General features: G+C 37.9%; 1 protein-coding gene across 1 annotated transcript in view; it reads right to left on the minus strand.

The window, feature by feature from the left end:
• The window catches only part of ubr2 (ubiquitin protein ligase E3 component n-recognin 2), a 94,015-nt gene that overhangs the window by 59,949 nt on the left and 14,066 nt on the right, over window positions 1-20,000 (minus strand). The window contains exons 10-13 of the mRNA XM_080782475.1: window positions 7,092-7,173; window positions 6,253-6,357; window positions 2,653-2,741; window positions 1,355-1,453 (exon numbers count right to left, since the gene is read on the minus strand). Of these exons, the coding sequence (XP_080638601.1) occupies window positions 1,355-1,453; window positions 2,653-2,741; window positions 6,253-6,357; window positions 7,092-7,173 (375 nt within the window). The remainder of the gene's footprint in view (window positions 1-1,354; window positions 1,454-2,652; window positions 2,742-6,252; window positions 6,358-7,091; window positions 7,174-20,000) is intronic.

The following is a 20,000-nucleotide window of genomic DNA, read 5'->3' on the forward strand; positions in this document are numbered from 1 at the left end:
CTCACGCATGCACACGCACATGCACACAGTCACAAACGCACGCACACACACACACGCGCACACAGAGAACAGTAGTATGATTAGACAGAATGTTGGGGGACAGCTGGAGTGGACTGGACCGGATCGATGGAAAACTGGACTGGGTCGATGGAAAACTGGACCGGGTCGATGGAAAACTGGACTGGGTCGATGGAAAACTGGACCGGATCGATGGGAAACTGGACCGGGTCGATGGAAAACTGGACCGGGTCGATGGAAAACTGGACCGGGTCGATGGAAAACTGGACCGGGTCGATGGAAAACTGGACCGGGTCGATGGGAAACTGGACCGGGTCGATGGAAAACTGGACCGGGTCGATAGAAAACTGGACCGGGTCGATGGGAAACTGGACCGGGTCGATGGAAAACTGGACCGGGTCGATGGGAAACTGGACCGGGTCGATGGAAAACTGGACCGGGTCGATGGGAAACCTCATCTTGATACCTGCCCCTGAGACCTCATACTGCCCTATAGATCACTGATCAGACCTATGGATCACTGATCAGACCTCATACTGCCCTATAGATCACTGATCAGACCTATGGATCACTGATCAGACCTCATACTGCCCTATAGATCACTGATCAGACCTATGGATCACTGATCAGACCTCATACTGCCCTATTGATCACTGATCAGACCTATGGATCACTGATCAGACCTCATACTGCCCTATAGATCACTGATCAGACCTATGGATCACTGATCAGACCTCATACTGCCCTATAGATCACTGATCAGACCTATGGATCACTGATCAGACCTCATACTGCCCTATAGATCACTGATCAGACCTCATACTGCCCTATAGATCACTGATCAGACCTATGGATCACTGATCAGACCTCATACTGCCATATAGATCACTGATCAGACCTATGGATCACTGATCAGACCTCATACTGCCCTATAGATCACTGATCAGACCTATTGATCACTGATCAGACCTCATACTCATATAATGTAGATTTAATGACATTTCATGGTAATAATTCCTAGGAGTCCTAGGACTCACCAGCGATGGAACAGTGTACTCACCAGCGATGGGACGGTGTACTCACCAGAGATGGGACCGTGTACTCACCAGCGATGGGACAGTGTACTCACCAGAGATGGGACCGTGTACTCACCAGCGATGGGACGGTGTACTCACCAGAGATGGGACAGTGTACTCACCAGAGATGGGACAGTGTACTCACCAGAGATGGGACCGTGTACTCACCAGCGATGGGACAGTGTACTCACCAGAGATGGGACAGTGTACTCACCAGAGATGGGACGGTGTACTCACCAGCGATGGGACGGTGTACTCACCAGCGATGGGACGGTGAAGATCTGGACAGACAGGTCGGTGATGCTGTGCTCGCGGTCGTGGTCGTCCTTCACGTAGTCACTCTGCAAACGCTCGTAGTTCTACCAGACAGACAGACAGACAGGTAGAGAGACAGACAGGTAGAGAGACAGACAGGTAGAGAGACAGAGAGACAGACAGGTAGAGAGACAGACAGGTAGAGAGACAGAGAGACAGACAGGTAGAGAGACAGACAGGCAGAGAGACAGGGAGACAGACAGGCAGAGATACAGAGAGACAGACAGGTAGAGAGACAGAGAGACAGAGAGACAGACAGGCAGAGAGACAGAGAGACAGACAGGTAGAGAGACAGACAGGTAGAGAGACAGACAGGCAGAGAGACAGACAGGCAGAGAGACAGACAGGCAGAGAGACAGGCAGAGAGACAGACAGGTAGAGAGACATACAGGCAGAGAGACAGACAGGCAGAGAGACAGACAGGTAGAGAGACAGACAGGCAGAGAGACAGACAGGTAGAGAGACAGACAGGCAGAGAGACAGACAGACAGACAGGCAGAGAGACAGACAGGCAGAGAGACAGACAGACAGACAGGCAGACAGGCAGACAGACAGACAGGCAGAGAGACAGACAGACAGGCAGGCAGAGAGGCAGACAGGTAGAGAGACAGACAGGCAGAGAGACAGACAGACAGGCAGGCAGAGAGACAGACAGGTAGAGAGACAGACAGGCAGAGAGACAGACAGTCAGACAGACAGGCAGAGAGACAGACAGGCAGAGAGACAGACAGGTAGAGAGAGACAGGCAGAGAGACAGACAGACAGACAGGCAGGCAGAGAGACAGACAGGCAGAGAGACAGACAGGCAGAGAGACAGACAGGCAGGCAGAGAGACAGACAGGCAGAGAGACAGACAGGTAGAGAGACAGACAATTTGTTTTTAATGATAATCAATCTATAAATGTCTCTGTGTGTTCTGTGTACGTATTGTCTGTCCGTCTGTCATCCACGTAACTCCAGAACCGTTCGCCGTTAACCGTCATTCAAACCACAGAGAGCTCCGTAGATTAAACCACAGAGAGCTCTGTAGATTAAACCACAGAGAGCTCTGTAGATTAACCGTCATCCAAACCACAGAGAGCTCCGTAGATTAAACCACAGAGAGCTCCGTAGATTAGGAGTTATTCAGCTTTTAGTCTGCCTGTATAATGTCAGACGGAACATTACGCTAGAAGCAGATCATTTGTTAACTGCGTGCGTGCGTGCGTGCGTGCGTGCGTGTGTGCGTGCGTGCGTGCCTTACCTTAGCAAACTGGATGGCAAACAGCTTCTTATATTTCAGATCCATTAGGAGACTGCTCATCAACAGCTGATGGTAGACATTCCTCGCTCCTACGCACACACACACACACACACACACACGTGCACGCACACACACACACACACGTGCACACACACGTGCACACCCACACACACACACACACACACACACACACACACACACACACACACACACACACAGAAGAAGGTTCTGTTTGTATTGTACAAAACCAAATAGCAGCACAGAGGTTTAACTGCATGCAACACTGCCCTCTAGTGTCTGCAGCTTAGACTTACACATTTAGGCCCTCATTTGAGTGTAAAATCTGCCACAGATTCGAGTGCAGGTTTCGTGGTACACCCACGTCGCCACGGCATTTATAAAGTGATCGCAAACAGCTGATCCTTCCTTCATTTCGTTCTGACGTTAATAAATGTGACGGCTGAAATCTATCTGGCACGCCCTATGAAATCAAGCCTCGCCCTCGTTTTTGCGACATGAACAATTGAAATACGACGGCTGGTAAGTTTGGTAACCAGGGTTACAGGAAAACTTACAGGAAAAAAGACGTTTCTCCCGTGTCTTGCTGCCTGCCTCTGGCGCCTCACCCCCCTCTCTCACACACACACACACACACACACACACACACACACACACACACACACAGACGCACACGCAACTTGCAAGCCCAACTGGTGTCTTGTTAAATAAATAAAGAGCGAACACCTGCATGAATTAAATAAAGTTTCCCTCTCACCTCGCTTGCCTTGCTGTCATGTCCACGCACGCACCTACATGACACCTCGACATCACATCGCCATGAATGGAATTAGTTTGTAGGCTGGCCTATATTAATTTTACCCATTCGTGCGCTGTGCACGGCGAAGACTGCGCACTGATGTGATATTAAAGTCCTGTAGGTGACTGCCTTGACGACATGATAGCCTCTCTCATGCAGCATGAGAGAGGCTATCATGTCGCCAAGGCAGTCATAATCAACGTTTATGTAGTGATTTGATCATTGATGAACGAATCATAAACATATGGATGAAGGCTTGCCGCGGCTAGCTGGTATGTGTTGGCGACGCACGCCGCGGTCCCGTCCTCCCTCCCGACCCCCGAAAATGATCTCGCTTTTATCTGAACTGTCAAAGCACTTATTGAAATGGTGAATGATTAAGCCCCTTACGCCTATAGCCTGCTGGTAGGCTACTTACTACAAATAGGCAAGCTGTATGCTTGTCATTATCACTTGGAAATAAAGGCGTGCAGTCTTGTATGTATGCCTTTTTTAAAATAATATCATAATCACATATGCCGCATCACCGCATGCGCTCCAAAATCATCTCACAAGTGCGCTTGCATAACAAGGCCAGTAAAGCACTGTTTGAATAAGCACAAACTAATACATTGTAAACATGTTATATTGTTTTTAATTGCGCGATTTTAATTACTTGTAAAGTTGTTAATCTCTCCCTTTTTTTTAACATACACATACCGTTTTATATTAACATTTTAGGAGTGAAAACATATGTTTAGATGCCTGTGACAGCGTGTCAGCAGTTCAGACAATGCTGCTCCGCTTGTGTAAGACAGAAAAACAGCGTACGCCAGCTGCGGAGCAGACGTGGGATTTGAACGTTGTCACGTTCAATTTCAAGCTTTGGCGGAAATTGTAAATGTCAAAAATGTCGGCAATTTCGGCGTGCACCCATATTTTGGCGTACGCACGGTTGATAAATGAGGGCCTTAGACCTGAGGACGATTCTACACATTCCTTCTAAATCCTGACAGTTTTCTGAAAAACCTCATGTTTCTGTTTCTGTGTGTCAGTCGTTCTCACAGGGTTAAAACCTCATGTTTCTGTTTGTGTGTCAGTCGTTCTCACAGGGTTAAAACCTCATGTTTCTGTTTGTGTGTCAGTCGTTCTCACAGGGTTAAAACCTCATGTTTCTGTTTGTGTGTCAGTCGTTCTCACAGGGTTAAAACCTCATGTTTCTGTTTGTGTGTCAGTCGTTCTCACAGGGTTAAAACCTCATGTTTCTGTGTGTCAGTCGTTCTCAAACATTTTCATGTCAAGGACCCCCAAAAATATATGTAATTGGCCGCCGACCCCCATCTGACAATATGTTGTTCCAGGGACCCCTCCCTCCAGAAGCAAAGATTTGAGTAAAAAAACGTTCGCTCTGAAATAATATATATTCAAAGATTTGCGCCACATTTTCAAGCTAGTAGCGCGGCACTCGGTGCCACGCTACTGGTGGAGCATCGCACCAGAGAAGGCCTACAGTAGCCTAGTAGATTATAGCCAAGTTGACCCTACAAACCCTCCCGCGCACTTCCCAACGCAGGGAAGCTGGAAGTACCCTCACTAAAAACGCCGGGACAACAACGCTCCACACGTCCCAAACTCTTCTCCCTTCTGGCTCCAAAACTGTGGAATGCACTTCCCATTGCAGTCAGAACTGCAGCCTCACTCCCAATCTTCCGCCGTAGTCTGAAAACCCACCTCTTCAGACTCCATCATGGCCCATAGCACTTACCCCACCCCCTTAGATAGCACTTTATGTAGACTTAGAGAGCATTTGATACAGACTTATAGCATGTTATGTAGACAGCACTAGAATTGCATTGTATGTAGTCATAGCACGTCATAGTACATATGTATAGCATAGTATAGTATATATGTATAGTTTATATGTATAGTTTCATTATATAGATATTCCACTGTTACTTTCTTAGCTTACGCATGTTTCTTGATAAATGTTTTTATGTGATGTATTCCCATTCTTTTTTCTTCTTGCTTAATGTAAGTCGCTCTGGATTAAGAGCGTCTGCTAAATGCCTAAATTGTAAATTGTAAATTGACAGTTGTCATAATATTGTATAGCTCTGTTCGGGACTGTTGGAACAACGTTAGCCAACGGTGAATGATGAAAATGTTGCCATAGGCTATAGAGCGTCGCAGTCCCTCCCCCTTTCAGAACGACGAGTGGCCCAGGAAATGAATCCCAATGCATTTTGCCCATCGGCTTTTCTTAAGGTATTTATTTAAAGACGGTTACGCCGCGGACAAAGCCAACTCGGATCGTGACAAATCATGACAATGAACACAATGTTTTGGGGCCGATCAAATCATTAGAAAGAAGAAAATAAAGGCAGGAGACACAACACTATTTGTTTTGTTTTTCTTCTTATAAATTATTTGATCGGCCCAAAACATTGTGTTCATTGTCATGATTTGTCACGATCCGAGTTGGCTTTGTCCGCGGCGTAACCGTCTTTAAATAAATACCTTAAGAAAAGCCGATGGGAAAAATACATTGGCCGACCCAGTTAGGGTGGGGTCGGGCCGGGGCCGATGAGAACTCTAGGTCCTTGACATGAAATAGTTTGAGAACCCCTGATATAGAAACATGGTTTCTTTCTCCAGGAAACTGTCAGGATTCAGAAGACATTTTGTAGACTAAATGTTAAACATAGTGAGGGTTTTATAGTTTTATAGTTAAATGTTAAACATAGTGAGGGTTTTATAGTTTTATAGTTAAATGTTAAACATAGTGAGGGTTTTATAGTGGTTACCTTTCCACATCTTGGAGTCGCTCAGCATCAGAGTGTCAACCAGAGACTGCTCTCCTTCAGGTCCTCGCTGGAGACCCACCTGACACAGCACCCTCCTCAATGCCTCTGGAACACAATATAATATAATATAACATATTATGATATCTGTGGAGACCCACCTGACACAGCACCCTCCTCAATGCCTCTGGAACACAATATAATATAATATAATATAACATATTATGATATCTGTGGAGACCCACCTGACACAGCACCCTCCTCAATGCCTCTGGAACACAATATAATATAATATAACATATTATGATATCTGTGGAGACCCACCTGACACAGCACCCTCCTCAATGCCTCTGGAACACAATATAATATAATAGGCTGTTTCATTGCTTATGCTTTAGCTATTGAAAAATAACAGATCTACAAGCTACGAGCTTGTAGGTCTGCTATTCTTTTTTAAATAGAAGAACGACTGACATAGAAACGTAGCTTTTTCAGAAAACTGCCAGGATGTAGAAGACATGTTTAGAATCTGATCTCAGGTCAGAATGGGCTAAAGGGAGATCATTCACAACCCGTGATTTAAATAATTAGTAACTGGGATAGAAATATATCTGACCATTACAACGTGTCCTAGAGGAGACAAGGACCTAGGACAGAGGAGAGGAGACAAGGACCTAGGACCCACCTGAGTATCCTATGATGTGTCCTAGAGGAGACAAGGACCTAGGACAGAGGAGAGGAGACAAGGCCCTAGGACCCACCTGAGTATCCTATGATGTGTCCTAGAGGAGAGGAGACAAGGACCTAGGACAGAGGAGAGGAGACAAGGACCTAGGACCCACCTGAGTATCCTATGATGTGTCCTAGCCAGGCCAGAGCTTTGAGCGCGAAGCACTGATGAGAGACCACAGAGGAGTGCATCACCTAGTGGACACATTAATATTACATTAAATAATACAATTTGCCCAACCATACACGAAGGCGGGGGTTGGCGAAAGGGCCTTTCTGTGTGTAGTTTGCATGTTCTCCCCGTGTCCCCTAGGGTAGGTACCCTCACAAAAACATGCAGTAATCCTGGTCTCTAAACTGCCTCCCCCTGGCCAGCCGTGGCGCCTGATGGAGGGGAAAGGAACTGGTTGGAATAACGTGTTCCTTCCACGCGCTACGTCCAACCAGGGAAACTCCCCCCTGTCAGGTGTAAAGGAGCAACTTGGACACTCAGGCATGAAGGGAGCATGAGTTAAGTCCGTTGCTCTCCCCAGGTTGGTGGAGGGTGTGTAGAGCCCAGGATCACAGTAGATGATTGGCACAGGGGTGAAAAATGGGTTACAAAATCGTGGGATAAAAAATATATTTTTAATAAAAAAATAATACAATAATGAATGATATATTAATAATGATAACTAGAACTGTGTTCACCTAGTGGACACATTAATATTACATTAAATAATACAATAATGAATGATAATAATGCTAACTAGAACTGCACTCTGTCGAGTGCATACTTGCTTGTTGCACACTAGTAGGCCATAAATGGCCAACTAGTGCGCAAGCAGAGTGTACTTTCGACCGCTGTAAACTAAATCTCAGTATCTTTGTGAAGGAACGTTTGAAATGTCTAATTATTAGGTGTAACTATTTGCTACCTATCTACTTTATGCATGTAAACACCTAGTATTATTAAGTATGGTTAAAGTTTCTATCTATATAATAAATACAGTTTTATCAATTTAGAAATATTCTGGATCCCTTTTAGTTTTTCAAAGAAAAATAAATCATTGATATGTGGTATATTGGTCTTCATTGAATTCTCCTATTATCATAATTGCAGAAGTCGGAGATGATAGATACTTTACCATGTTTTCGAGAAATGTGTTTAATTTCGAAAGGTCTGTTTTAGGTGATCTGCACATAAGAATGATATATAGATCTTTATCTTTTACATGTATGCATAATTATGTGTTCTACTCTTTCTAATATCCTGATTTCATTTTGAATTATTTTAATGAAAATATCTTCTTTTATAGCAAACATAACTCCCCCACCTACGGTATATCATATTCTCTGTAATTCCTGATTGTATTGTAATTCGTGTTCAAGATTACATACATGTATACACAGGAGCATTACCTTTAATCCTCCCAACACTAAAACATATGGTCATTACGTCACCATCGAAAACCAATTACACTCTGGCATTGGGTCCTTTAATCCACATATTTCTTACGTCATCATGTATATACTATATATATGTATATGTAATTTGTAAGTTGATTAGCGTTATACTGTGGTTACTTTGCGCCAAAAACTGTCCCAGCCAACCCGCCACTTTTGATGCGTATGCTCATACTCAGGTGATTTTGAGCCGTTCTTCAACCGTAAAAGCCATTAAATAATACTGAAATAAATATTGTGTTGTGTGTGTGTGTGTTGGTTGGTTTATTTTATTTCACACGGATTCAAAGTTAACATTGCATGATGCAGCAGCATTGCATTGTCTGATTTGTAAAATCGATTCGTCATCAACACCTGCCCGGCCCAAAAGGTCATGGGGCACTGAGGGCAGAACGTCATCATCAATCGCTTGTCTGCTTGCATGCATGTCAACAACACAACAAGCCAGCCAGCCAGGTGCAACAGCGGAGCTTGCCTACTAGTGCCCAATCTAATCATGAGCGGATATAAAAACACAAGTGGAAATGAAAAGCGCAAAGCAAAGGAGGAAAGGGAACTAGCAAAAGCTAAACTTCCCAAATTAGATAGCTATTTTGTTCGCCCGGTCCCTCGTCCACCTCCACCTGTTGTAGAGAAAGACACCAGCGACTGGCCCATTCCTACCACCGGGGTCAGAGGAACACAGTCTGAGCCAGCTAACCCATCTTAACAGGTATGCACTATGCATGCTACTGACTGTAAGTCACTGCGTCAACCAGCTAACCCATCTTAACAGGTATGCACTATGCATGCTACTGACTGTAAGTCACTGCGTCAACCAGCTAACCCATCTTAACAGGTATGCACTATGCATGCTACTGACTGTAAGTCACTGCGTCAACCAGCTAACCCATCTTAACAGGTATGCACTATGCATGCTACTGACTGTAAGTCACTGCGTCAACCAGCTAACCCATCTTAACAGGTATGCACTATGCATGCTACTGACTGTAAGTCACTGCGTCAACCAGCTAACCCATCTTAACAGGTATGCACTATGCATGCTACTGACTGTAAGTCACTGCGTCAAGTCATATGGTTATTCTTTATATAGCCTCCTGCGGCCTGCCCGCCTAGCCTCAAATTATCTCTGTCTCTATGTCTATCTTGGCTGTAGTGATGACTCCGACTCAGCTGTCAGTGAACTTGTGGAAGTAGCAGACACTGGGAGTGTCGGTGAAAGCCATGGTGAAAGGCGCAGCAGTTCTCCGGCTCACGCTACCGGTGAAACTGGGGGAAAATCCGCTAGAGCGCTTTCCAACAGATCGGGCCAATTTCTGTGAAAACACAGAGGATGCCAATACCAAAAGATAGATCCTTAAAATGGGCCCATGCAAACCAAAAGGTCCATTTCCCTTTGATAACAGTCATACTCGTTTTACCGAATATCATCATAATCTCACCAATAAAGTTGGGATGAGATTTGCCACGCAGCTGGTTGTGCTATTCACCAACATTGGACCGCTGTTACTGTGAGCCTTGCTGGCTTTTTGCCAAGCGAAATGCACCCTTATATCATGATAATGCATGGGTAAATGGAATAAATGATTGGAAGCATCTTACCTCAAAAATTGAAAAGCATCAACGTTCTCAAATACATATTGATGCATGCATAGTATATGAGCAATGGAAGTGCATTGTGAATGTAACACTCACTCTAGCTGCAGTTCAGGGGCCATGCGGAGACTATAGGTCAGGGGTCAGGTCTATAGGTCAGGGGTCAGGGGCCATGCAGAGACTATAGGTCAGGGAAATACTGGAAACCTTTTGTCAATAATTCAATTATTGTCTCGATATGATCCCGTTTTGAAAGAGCTAATTAGCCGACCAGAAGGGTGAGTGAAATACCTAAGTCACCAGATTCAAGATGAGATTATTTACATTATTATCTCAACGTGTGAAAGCTAACATCATTGATGACATAAACGAATCCCCACAAGATGTGTCCAAGATAGACCAGTTGAGCCCAGGTTTACCGTTCCGTGAGGGTTGTTAAAAATGACATGGATATAGCTACAGATATACGAGTCAATGAAGTGTTTTTGGGGGTTTGAAGTCACTGTAGGCTCATCAGCTGCAGAGCTTGAAAACAAAACCCTGGGCTCTATGGAGAATAACAGGTTAGATCTGTCTAAATGCCGTGGGCAGGGATATAACGGCGCTGCTAATATGAGTGGTATCTGTTCAGGTGTACAAGCAAGAATATTAGACAAAGAACCCCTTTGCCCAATATGTTCATTGTGCCGCCCATAATCTTAACCTTGCCCTAATTTTACATATAATAATTATTATTATTATTACATATAATTATTACATTCAGTGAGGTTTGCACCCAGCAGTGACCTCTACATTCAGTGAGGTTTGCACCCAGCAGTGACCTCTACATTCAGTGAGGTTTGCACCCAGCAGTGACCTCTACATTCAGTGAGGTTTGCACCCAGCAGTGACCTCTACATTCAGTGAGGTTTGCACCCAGCAGTGACCTCTACATTCAGTGAGGTTTGCACCCAGCAGTGACCTCTACATTCAGTGAGGTTTGCACCCAGCAGTGACCTCTACATTCAGTGAGGTTTGCACCCAGCAGTGACCTCTACATTCAGTGAGGTTTGCACCCAGCAGTGACCTCTACATTCAGTGAGGTTTGCACCCAGCAGTGACCTCTACATTCAGTGAGGTTTGCACCCAGCAGTGACCTCTACATTCAGTGAGGTTTGCACCCAGCAGTGACCTCTACATTCAGTGAGGTTTGCACCCAGCAGTGACCTCTACATTCAGTGAGGTTTGCACCCAGCAGTGACCTCTACATTCAGTGAGGTTTGCACCCAGCAGTGACCTCTACATTCAGTGAGGTTTGCACCCAGCAGTGACCTCTACATTCAGTGAGGTTTGCACCCAGCAGTGACCTCTACATTCAGTGAGGTTTGCACCCAGCAGTGACCTCTACATTCAGTGAGGTTTGCACCCAGCAGTGACCTCTACATTCAGTGAGGTTTGCACCCAGCAGTGACCTCTACATTCAGTGAGGTTTGCACCCAGCAGTGACCTCTACATTCAGTGAGGTTTGCACCCAGCAGTGACCTCTACATTCAGTGAGGTTTGCACCCAGCAGTGACCTCTACATTCAGTGAGGTTTGCACCCAGCAGTGACCTCTACATTCAGTGAGGTTTGCACCCAGCAGTGACCTCTACATTCAGTGAGGTTTGCACCCAGCAGTGACCTCTACATTCAGTGAGGTTTGCACCCAGCAGTGACCTCTACATTCAGTGAGGTTTGCACCCAGCAGTGACCTCTACATTCAGTGAGGTTTGCACCCAGCAGTGACCTCTACATTCAGTGAGGTTTGCACCCAGCAGTGACCTCTACATTCAGTGAGGTTTGCACCCAGCAGTGACCTCTACATTCAGTGAGGTTTGCACCCAGCAGTGACCTCTACATTCAGTGAGGTTTGCACCCAGCAGTGACCTCTACATTCAGTGAGGTTTGCACCCAGCAGTGACCTCTACATTCAGTGAGGTTTGCACCCAGCAGTGACCTCTACATTCAGTGAGGTTTGCACCCAGCAGTGACCTCTACATTCAGTGAGGTTTGCACCCAGCAGTGACCTCTACATTCAGTGAGGTTTGCACCCAGCAGTGACCTCTACATTCAGTGAGGTTTGCACCCAGCAGTGACCTCTACATTCAGTGAGGTTTGCACCCAGCAGTGACCTCTACATTCAGTGAGGTTTGCACAGCCTTCCTATTATTTCTGACTAGTCCCGTCACTGTCGCGACCGCGCAGCGCTCATTCTCAAAATGTAAACTAATTAAATAAAAGCTACTTGAGAAAGCACAATGGGACAGGATAGACTCCCTGCACCGGCCATGTTGTCGATTGAAAATGACCGCGCAAATAAACTGGACATAAAGGCTATAGTGAATGAGTTCGCAGAGCGGAAAGCACGTCGAGTCCCCTTTTAACCCATTCTGACCTGGCACCCGTTTTGGTGTTAGCATCATGTTATGCTTTAGCTATTGAAAAATAGCAGATCTACAAGCTCATATCGCGCCACCGAGTGGCGCGATACGAGCTTGTAGGTCTGCTATTTTTTGAAAAATCGAAGAACGACTGACATTTTTAGAATCTGATCTCAGGTCAGAATGGGTTCATCAGACCAGTGTGTTGTCCAGTGGAAACCTCGTACGAATCTGATCTCAGGTCACAATGGGTTAATTGAACGTTGTGTACATTTTGTACTTGCATTTGTTTCAGGCTACTTTCAGCCCATTATATAGAGTATAATAGAGTATTGTTCATTTGTTTCAGGGTACTTTCAGCCCATTATATAGAGTATAATAGAGTATTGTTCATTTGTTTCAGGCTACTTTCAGCCCATTATATAGAGTATAATAGAGTATTGTTCATTTGTTTCAGGCTACTTTCAGCCCATTATATAGAGTATTGTTCATTTGTTTCAGGCTACTTTCAGCCCATTATATAGAGTATTGTTCATTTGTTTCAGGCTACTTTCAGCCCATTATATAGAGTATTGTTCATTTGTTTCAGGCTACTTTCAGCCCATTATATAGAGTATTGTTCATTTGTTTCAGGCTACTTTCAGCCCATTATATAGAGTATTGTTCATTTGTTTCAGGGTACTTTCAGCCCATTATATAGAGTATTGTTCATTTGTTTCAGGGTACTTTCAGCCCATTATATAGAGTATTGTTCATTTGTTTCAGGCTACTTTCAGCCCATTATATAGAGTATTGTTCATTTGTTTCAGGGTACTTTCAGCCCATTATATAGAGTATTGTTCATTTGTTTCAGGCTACTTTCAGCCCATTATATAGAGTATTGTTCATTTGTTTCAGGCTACTTTCAGCCCATTATATAGAGTATTGTTCATTTGTTTCAGGGTACTTTCAGCCCATTATATAGAGTATTGTTCATTTGTTTCAGGGTACTTTCAGCCCATGATATAGAGTATAATAGAGTATTGTTCATTTGTTTCAGGGTACTTTCAGCCCATTATATACACCGCGGCGTAGAGTATTGTTCATTTGTTTCAGGCTACTTTCAGCCCATTATATAGAGTATTGTTCATTTGTTTCAGGCTACTTTCAGCCCATTATATAGAGTATTGTTCATTTGTTTCAGGCTACTTTCAGCCCATTATATAGAGTATTGTTCATTTGTTTCAGGCTACTTTCAGCCCATTATATAGAGTATTGTTCATTTGTTTCAGGCTACTTTCAGCCCATTATATAGAGTATTGTTCATTTGTTTCAGGCTACTTTCAGCCCATTATATAGAGTATTGTTCATTTGTTTCAGGCTACTTTCAGCCCATTATATAGAGTATTGTTCATTTGTTTCAGGCTACTTTCAGCCCATTATATAGAGTATTGTTCATTTGTTTCAGGCTACTTTCAGCCCATTATATAGAGTATAATAGAGTATTGTTCATTTGTTTCAGGCTACTTTCAGCCCATTATATAGAGTATTGTTCATTTGTTTCAGGCTACTTTCAGCCCATTATATAGAGTATTGTTCATTTGTTTCAGGGTACTTTCAGCCCATTATATAGAGTATTGTTCATTTGTTTCAGGCTACTTTCAGCCCATTATATAGAGTATAATAGAGTATTGTTCATTTGTTTGGTCATTATATAGAGTATAATAGAGTATTGTTCATTTGTTTGGTCATTATATAGAGTATAATAGAGTATTGTTCATTTGTTTGGTCATTATATAGAGTATAATAGAGTATTGTTCATTTGTTTGGTCATTATATAGAGTATAATAGAGTATTGTTCATTTGTTTGGTCATTATATAGAGTATAATAGAGTATTGTTCATTTGTTTGGTCATTATATAGAGTATAATAGAGTATTGTTCATTTGTTTGGTCATTATATACAGTATAATAGAGTATTGTTCATTTGTTTGGTCATTATATAGAGTATAATAGAGTATTGTTCATTTGTTTGGTCATTATATAGAGTATAATAGAGTATTGTTCATTTGTTTGGTCATTATATAGAGTATAATAGAGTATTGTTCATTTGTTTTATTATTATATAGAGTATTGTTCATTTGTTTGGTCATTATATAGAGTATAATAGAGTATTGTTCATTTGTTTGGTCATTATATAGAGTATAATAGAGTATTGTTCATTTGTTTGGTCATTATATAGAGTATAATAGAGTATTGTTCATTTGTTTGGTCGTTATATAGAGTATAATAGAGTATTGTTCATTTGTTTGGTCATTATATAGAGTATAATAGAGTATTGTTCATTTGTTTGGTCATTATATAGAGTATAATAGAGTATTGTTCATTTGTTTTATTATTATATAGAGTATTGTTCATTTGTTTGGTCATTATATAGAGTATAATAGAGTATTGTTCATTTGTTTGGTCATTATATAGAGTATAATAGAGTATTGTTCATTTGTTTGGTCATTATATAGAGTATAATAGAGTATTGTTCATTTGTTTGGTCATTATATAGAGTATAATAGAGTATTGTTCATTTGTTATAGTATAATAGAATAGTATAATTAGTATAATAGAGTATTGTTCATTTGTTTGGTCATTATATAGAGTATTGTTCATTTGTTTCAGGGTACTTTCAGCCCATTATATAGAGTATTGTTCATTTGTTTCAGGCTACTTTCAGCCCATTATATAGAGTATAATAGAGTATTGTTCATTTGTTTGGTCATTATATAGAGTATAATAGAGTATTGTTCATTTGTTTGGTCATTATATAGAGTATAATAGAGTATTGTTCATTTGTTTGGTCATTATATAGAGTATAATAGAGTATTGTTCATTTGTTTGGTCATTATATAGAGTATAATAGAGTATTGTTCATTTGTTTGGTCATTATATAGAGTATAATAGAGTATTGTTCATTTGTTTGGTCATTATATAGAGTATAATAGAGTATTGTTCATTTGTTTGGTCATTATATAGAGTATAATAGAGTATTGTTCATTTGTTTGGTCATTATATACAGTATAATAGAGTATTGTTCATTTGTTTGGTCATTATATACAGTATAATAGAGTATTGTTCATTTGTTTGGTCATTATATAGAGTATAATAGAGTATTGTTCATTTGTTTGGTCATTATATAGAGTATAATAGAGTATTGTTCATTTGTTTGGTCATTATATAGAGTATAATAGAGTATTGTTCATTTGTTTGGTCATTATATACAGTATAATAGAGTATTGTTCATTTGTTTGGTCATTATATAGAGTATAATAGAGTATTGTTCATTTGTTTGGTCATTATATAGAGTATAATAGAGTATTGTTCATTTGTTTGGTCGTTATATAGAGTATAATAGAGTATTGTTCATTTGTTTGGTCATTATATAGAGTATAATAGAGTATTGTTCATTTGTTTGGTCATTATATAGAGTATAATAGAGTATTGTTCATTTGTTTTATTATTATATAGAGTATTGTTCATTTGTTTGGTCATTATATAGAGTATAATAGAGTATTGTTCATTTGTTTGGTCATTATATAGAGTATAATAGAGTATTGTTCATTTGTTTGGTCATTATATAGAGTATAATAGAGTATTGTTCATTTGTTTGGTCGTTATATAGAGTATAATAGAGTATTGTTCATTTGTTTGGTCATTATATAGAGTATAATAGAGTATTGTTCATTTGTTTGGTCATTATATAGAGTATAATAGAGTATTGTTCATTTGTTTTATTATTATATAGAGTATTGTTCATTTGTTTGGTCATTATATAGAGTATAATAGAGTATTGTTCATTTGTTTGGTCATTATATAGAGTATAATAGAGTATTGTTCATTTGTTTGGTCATTATATAGAGTATAATAGAGTATTGTTCATTTGTTTGGTCGTTATATAGAGTATAATAGAGTATTGTTCATTTGTTTGGTCATTATATAGAGTATTATATAGAGTATTGTTCATTTGTTTGGTCATTATATACAGTATAATAGAGTATTGTTCATTTGTTTGGTCATTATATAGAGTATAATAGAGTATTGTTCATTTGTTTTATTATTATATAGAGTATTGTTCATTTGTTTGGTCATTATATAGAGTATAATAGAGTATTGTTCATTTGTTTGGTCATTATATAGAGTATAATAGAGTATTGTTCATTTGTTTGGTCATTATATAGAGTATAATAGAGTATTGTTCATTTGTTTGGTCATTATATAGAGTATAATAGAGTATTGTTCATTTGTTTGGTCATTATATAGAGTATAATAGAGTATTGTTCATTTGTTTGGTCATTATATAGAGTATAATAGAGTATTGTTCATTTGTTTGGTCATTATATAGAGTATAATAGAGTATTGTTCATTTGTTTGGTCATTATATAGAGTATAATAGAGTATTGTTCATTTGTTTGGTCATTATATAGAGTATAATAGAGTATTGTTCATTTGTTTGGTCATTATATAGAGTATAATAGAGTATTGTTCATTTGTTTGGTCATTATATAGAGTATAATAGAGTATTGTTCATTTGTTTGGTCATTATATAGAGTATAATAGAGTATTGTTCATTTGTTTGGTCATTATATAGAGTATAATAGAGTATTGTTCATTTGTTTGGTCGTTATATAGAGTATAATAGAGTATTGTTCATTTGTTTGGTCATTATATAGAGTATAATAGAGTATTGTTCATTTGTTTGGTCATTATATAGAGTATAATAGAGTATTGTTCATTTGTTTTATTATTATATAGAGTATTGTTCATTTGTTTGGTCATTATATAGAGTATAATAGAGTATTGTTCATTTGTTTGGTCATTATATAGAGTATAATAGAGTATTGTTCATTTGTTTGGTCATTATATAGAGTATAATAGAGTATTGTTCATTTGTTTGGTCGTTATATAGAGTATAATAGAGTATTGTTCATTTGTTTGGTCATTATATAGAGTATTATATAGAGTATTGTTCATTTGTTTGGTCATTATATAGATTATAATAGAGTATTGTTCATTTGTTTGGTCATTATATAGAGTATAATAGAGTATTGTTCATTTGTTTGGTCATTATATAGAGTATAATAGAGTATTGTTCATTTGTTTGGTCATTATATACAGTATAATAGAGTATTGTTCATTTGTTTGGTCATTATATAGAGTATAATAGAGTATTGTTCATTTGTTTGGTCGTTATATAGAGTATAATAGAGTATTGTTCATTTGTTTGGTCATTATATACAGTATAATAGAGTATTGTTCATTTGTTTGGTCATTATATAGAGTATAATAGAGTATTGTTCATTTGTTTTATTATTATATAGAGTATTGTTCATTTGTTTGGTCATTATATAGAGTATAATAGAGTATTGTTCATTTGTTTGGTCATTATATAGAGTATAATAGAGTATTGTTCATTTGTTTGGTCATTATATAGAGTATAATAGAGTATTGTTCATTTGTTTGGTCGTTATATAGAGTATAATAGAGTATTGTTCATTTGTTTGGTCATTATATAGAGTATTATATAGAGTATTGTTCATTTGTTTGGTCATTATATACAGTATAATAGAGTATTGTTCATTTGTTTGGTCATTATATAGAGTATAATAGAGTATTGTTCATTTGTTTTATTATTATATAGAGTATAATAGAGTATTGTTCATTTGTTTGGTCATTATATAGAGTATAATAGAGTATTGTTCATTTGTTTGGTCATTATATAGAGTATAATAGAGTATTGTTCATTTGTTTGGTCATTATATAGAGTATAATAGAGTATTGTTCATTTGTTTGGTCATTATATAGAGTATAATAGAGTATTGTTCATTTGTTTGGTCATTATATAGAGTATAATAGAGTATTGTTCATTTGTTTGGTCATTATATAGAGTATAATAGAGTATTGTTCATTTGTTTGGTCATTATATAGAGTATAATAGAGTATTGTTCATTTGTTTGGTCATTATATAGAGTATAATAGAGTATTGTTCATTTGTTTGGTCATTATATAGAGTATAATAGAGTATTGTTCATTTGTTTGGTCATTATATAGAGTATAATAGAGTATTGTTCATTTGTTTGGTCATTATATAGAGTATAATAGAGTATTGTTCATTTGTTTGGTCATTATATAGAGTATAATAGAGTATTGTTCATTTGTTTGGTCGTTATATAGAGTATAATAGAGTATTGTTCATTTGTTTGGTCATTATATACAGTATAATAGAGTATTGTTCATTTGTTTGGTCATTATATAGAGTATTATATAGAGTATTGTTCATTTGTTTGGTCATTATATACAGTATAATAGAGTATTGTTCATTTGTTTGGTCATTATATAGAGTATAATAGAGTATTGTTCATTTGTTTGGTCATTATATAGAGTATAATAGAGTATTGTTCATTTGTTTGGTCATTATATAGAGTATAATAGAGTATTGTTCATTTGTTTGGTCGTTATATAGAGTATAATAGAGTATTGTTCATTTGTTTGGTCGTTGAGAAGCGCCGTGGTCACTTGGTCACTGTCCTCCTTGGTGCTGAACTCTTATGTTATAATAAAATGTAACTCCTTCAAGCTTTCATTATTATACTATATTATACTTTATTATACTTTCATTATTATACTTTCATTATTATACTTTCATTAATATACTTTATACTTTATTATACTTTCATTATTATACTTTCATTATTATACTTTCATTATTATACTTTCATTATTATACTTTATACTTTATTATACTTTCATTATTATACTTTCATTATTATACTTTCATTATTATACTTTCATTATTATACTTTCATTATTATACTTTATACTTTATTATACTTTCATTATTATACTTTCATTATTATACTTTCATTATTATACTTTCATTATTATACTATATTATACTTTATTATACTTTCATTATTATACTTTCATTATTATACTTTCATTAATATACTTTATACTTTATTATACTTTCATTATTATACTTTCATTATTATACTTTCATTATTATACTTTCATTATTATACTTTATACTTTATTATACTTTCATTATTATACTTTCATTATTATACTTTCATTATTATACTTTCATTATTATACTTTCATTATTATACTTTATACTTTATTATACTTTCATTATTATACTTTCATTATTATACTTTCATTATTATACTTTCATTATTATACTTTCATTATTATACTTTATACTTTATTATACTTTCATTATTATACTTTCATTATTATACTTTCATTATTATACTTTCATTATTATACTTTATACTTTATTATACTTTCATTATTATACTTTCATTATTATACTTTCATTATTATACTTTATACTTTATTATACTTTCATTATTATACTTTCATTATTATACTTTCATTATTATACTTTCATTATTATACTTTCATTATTATACTTTATACTTTATTATACTTTCATTATTATACTTTCATTATTATACTTTATACTTTATTATACTTTCATTATTATACTTTCATTATTATACTTTCATTATTATACTTTCATTATTATACTTTATACTTTATTATACTTTC

This window comes from Protomyctophum bolini, assembly GCF_963924005.1.
Source record: "Protomyctophum bolini genome assembly, chromosome: 14".
Lineage (NCBI taxonomy): Eukaryota > Metazoa > Chordata > Actinopteri > Myctophiformes > Myctophidae > Protomyctophum > Protomyctophum bolini.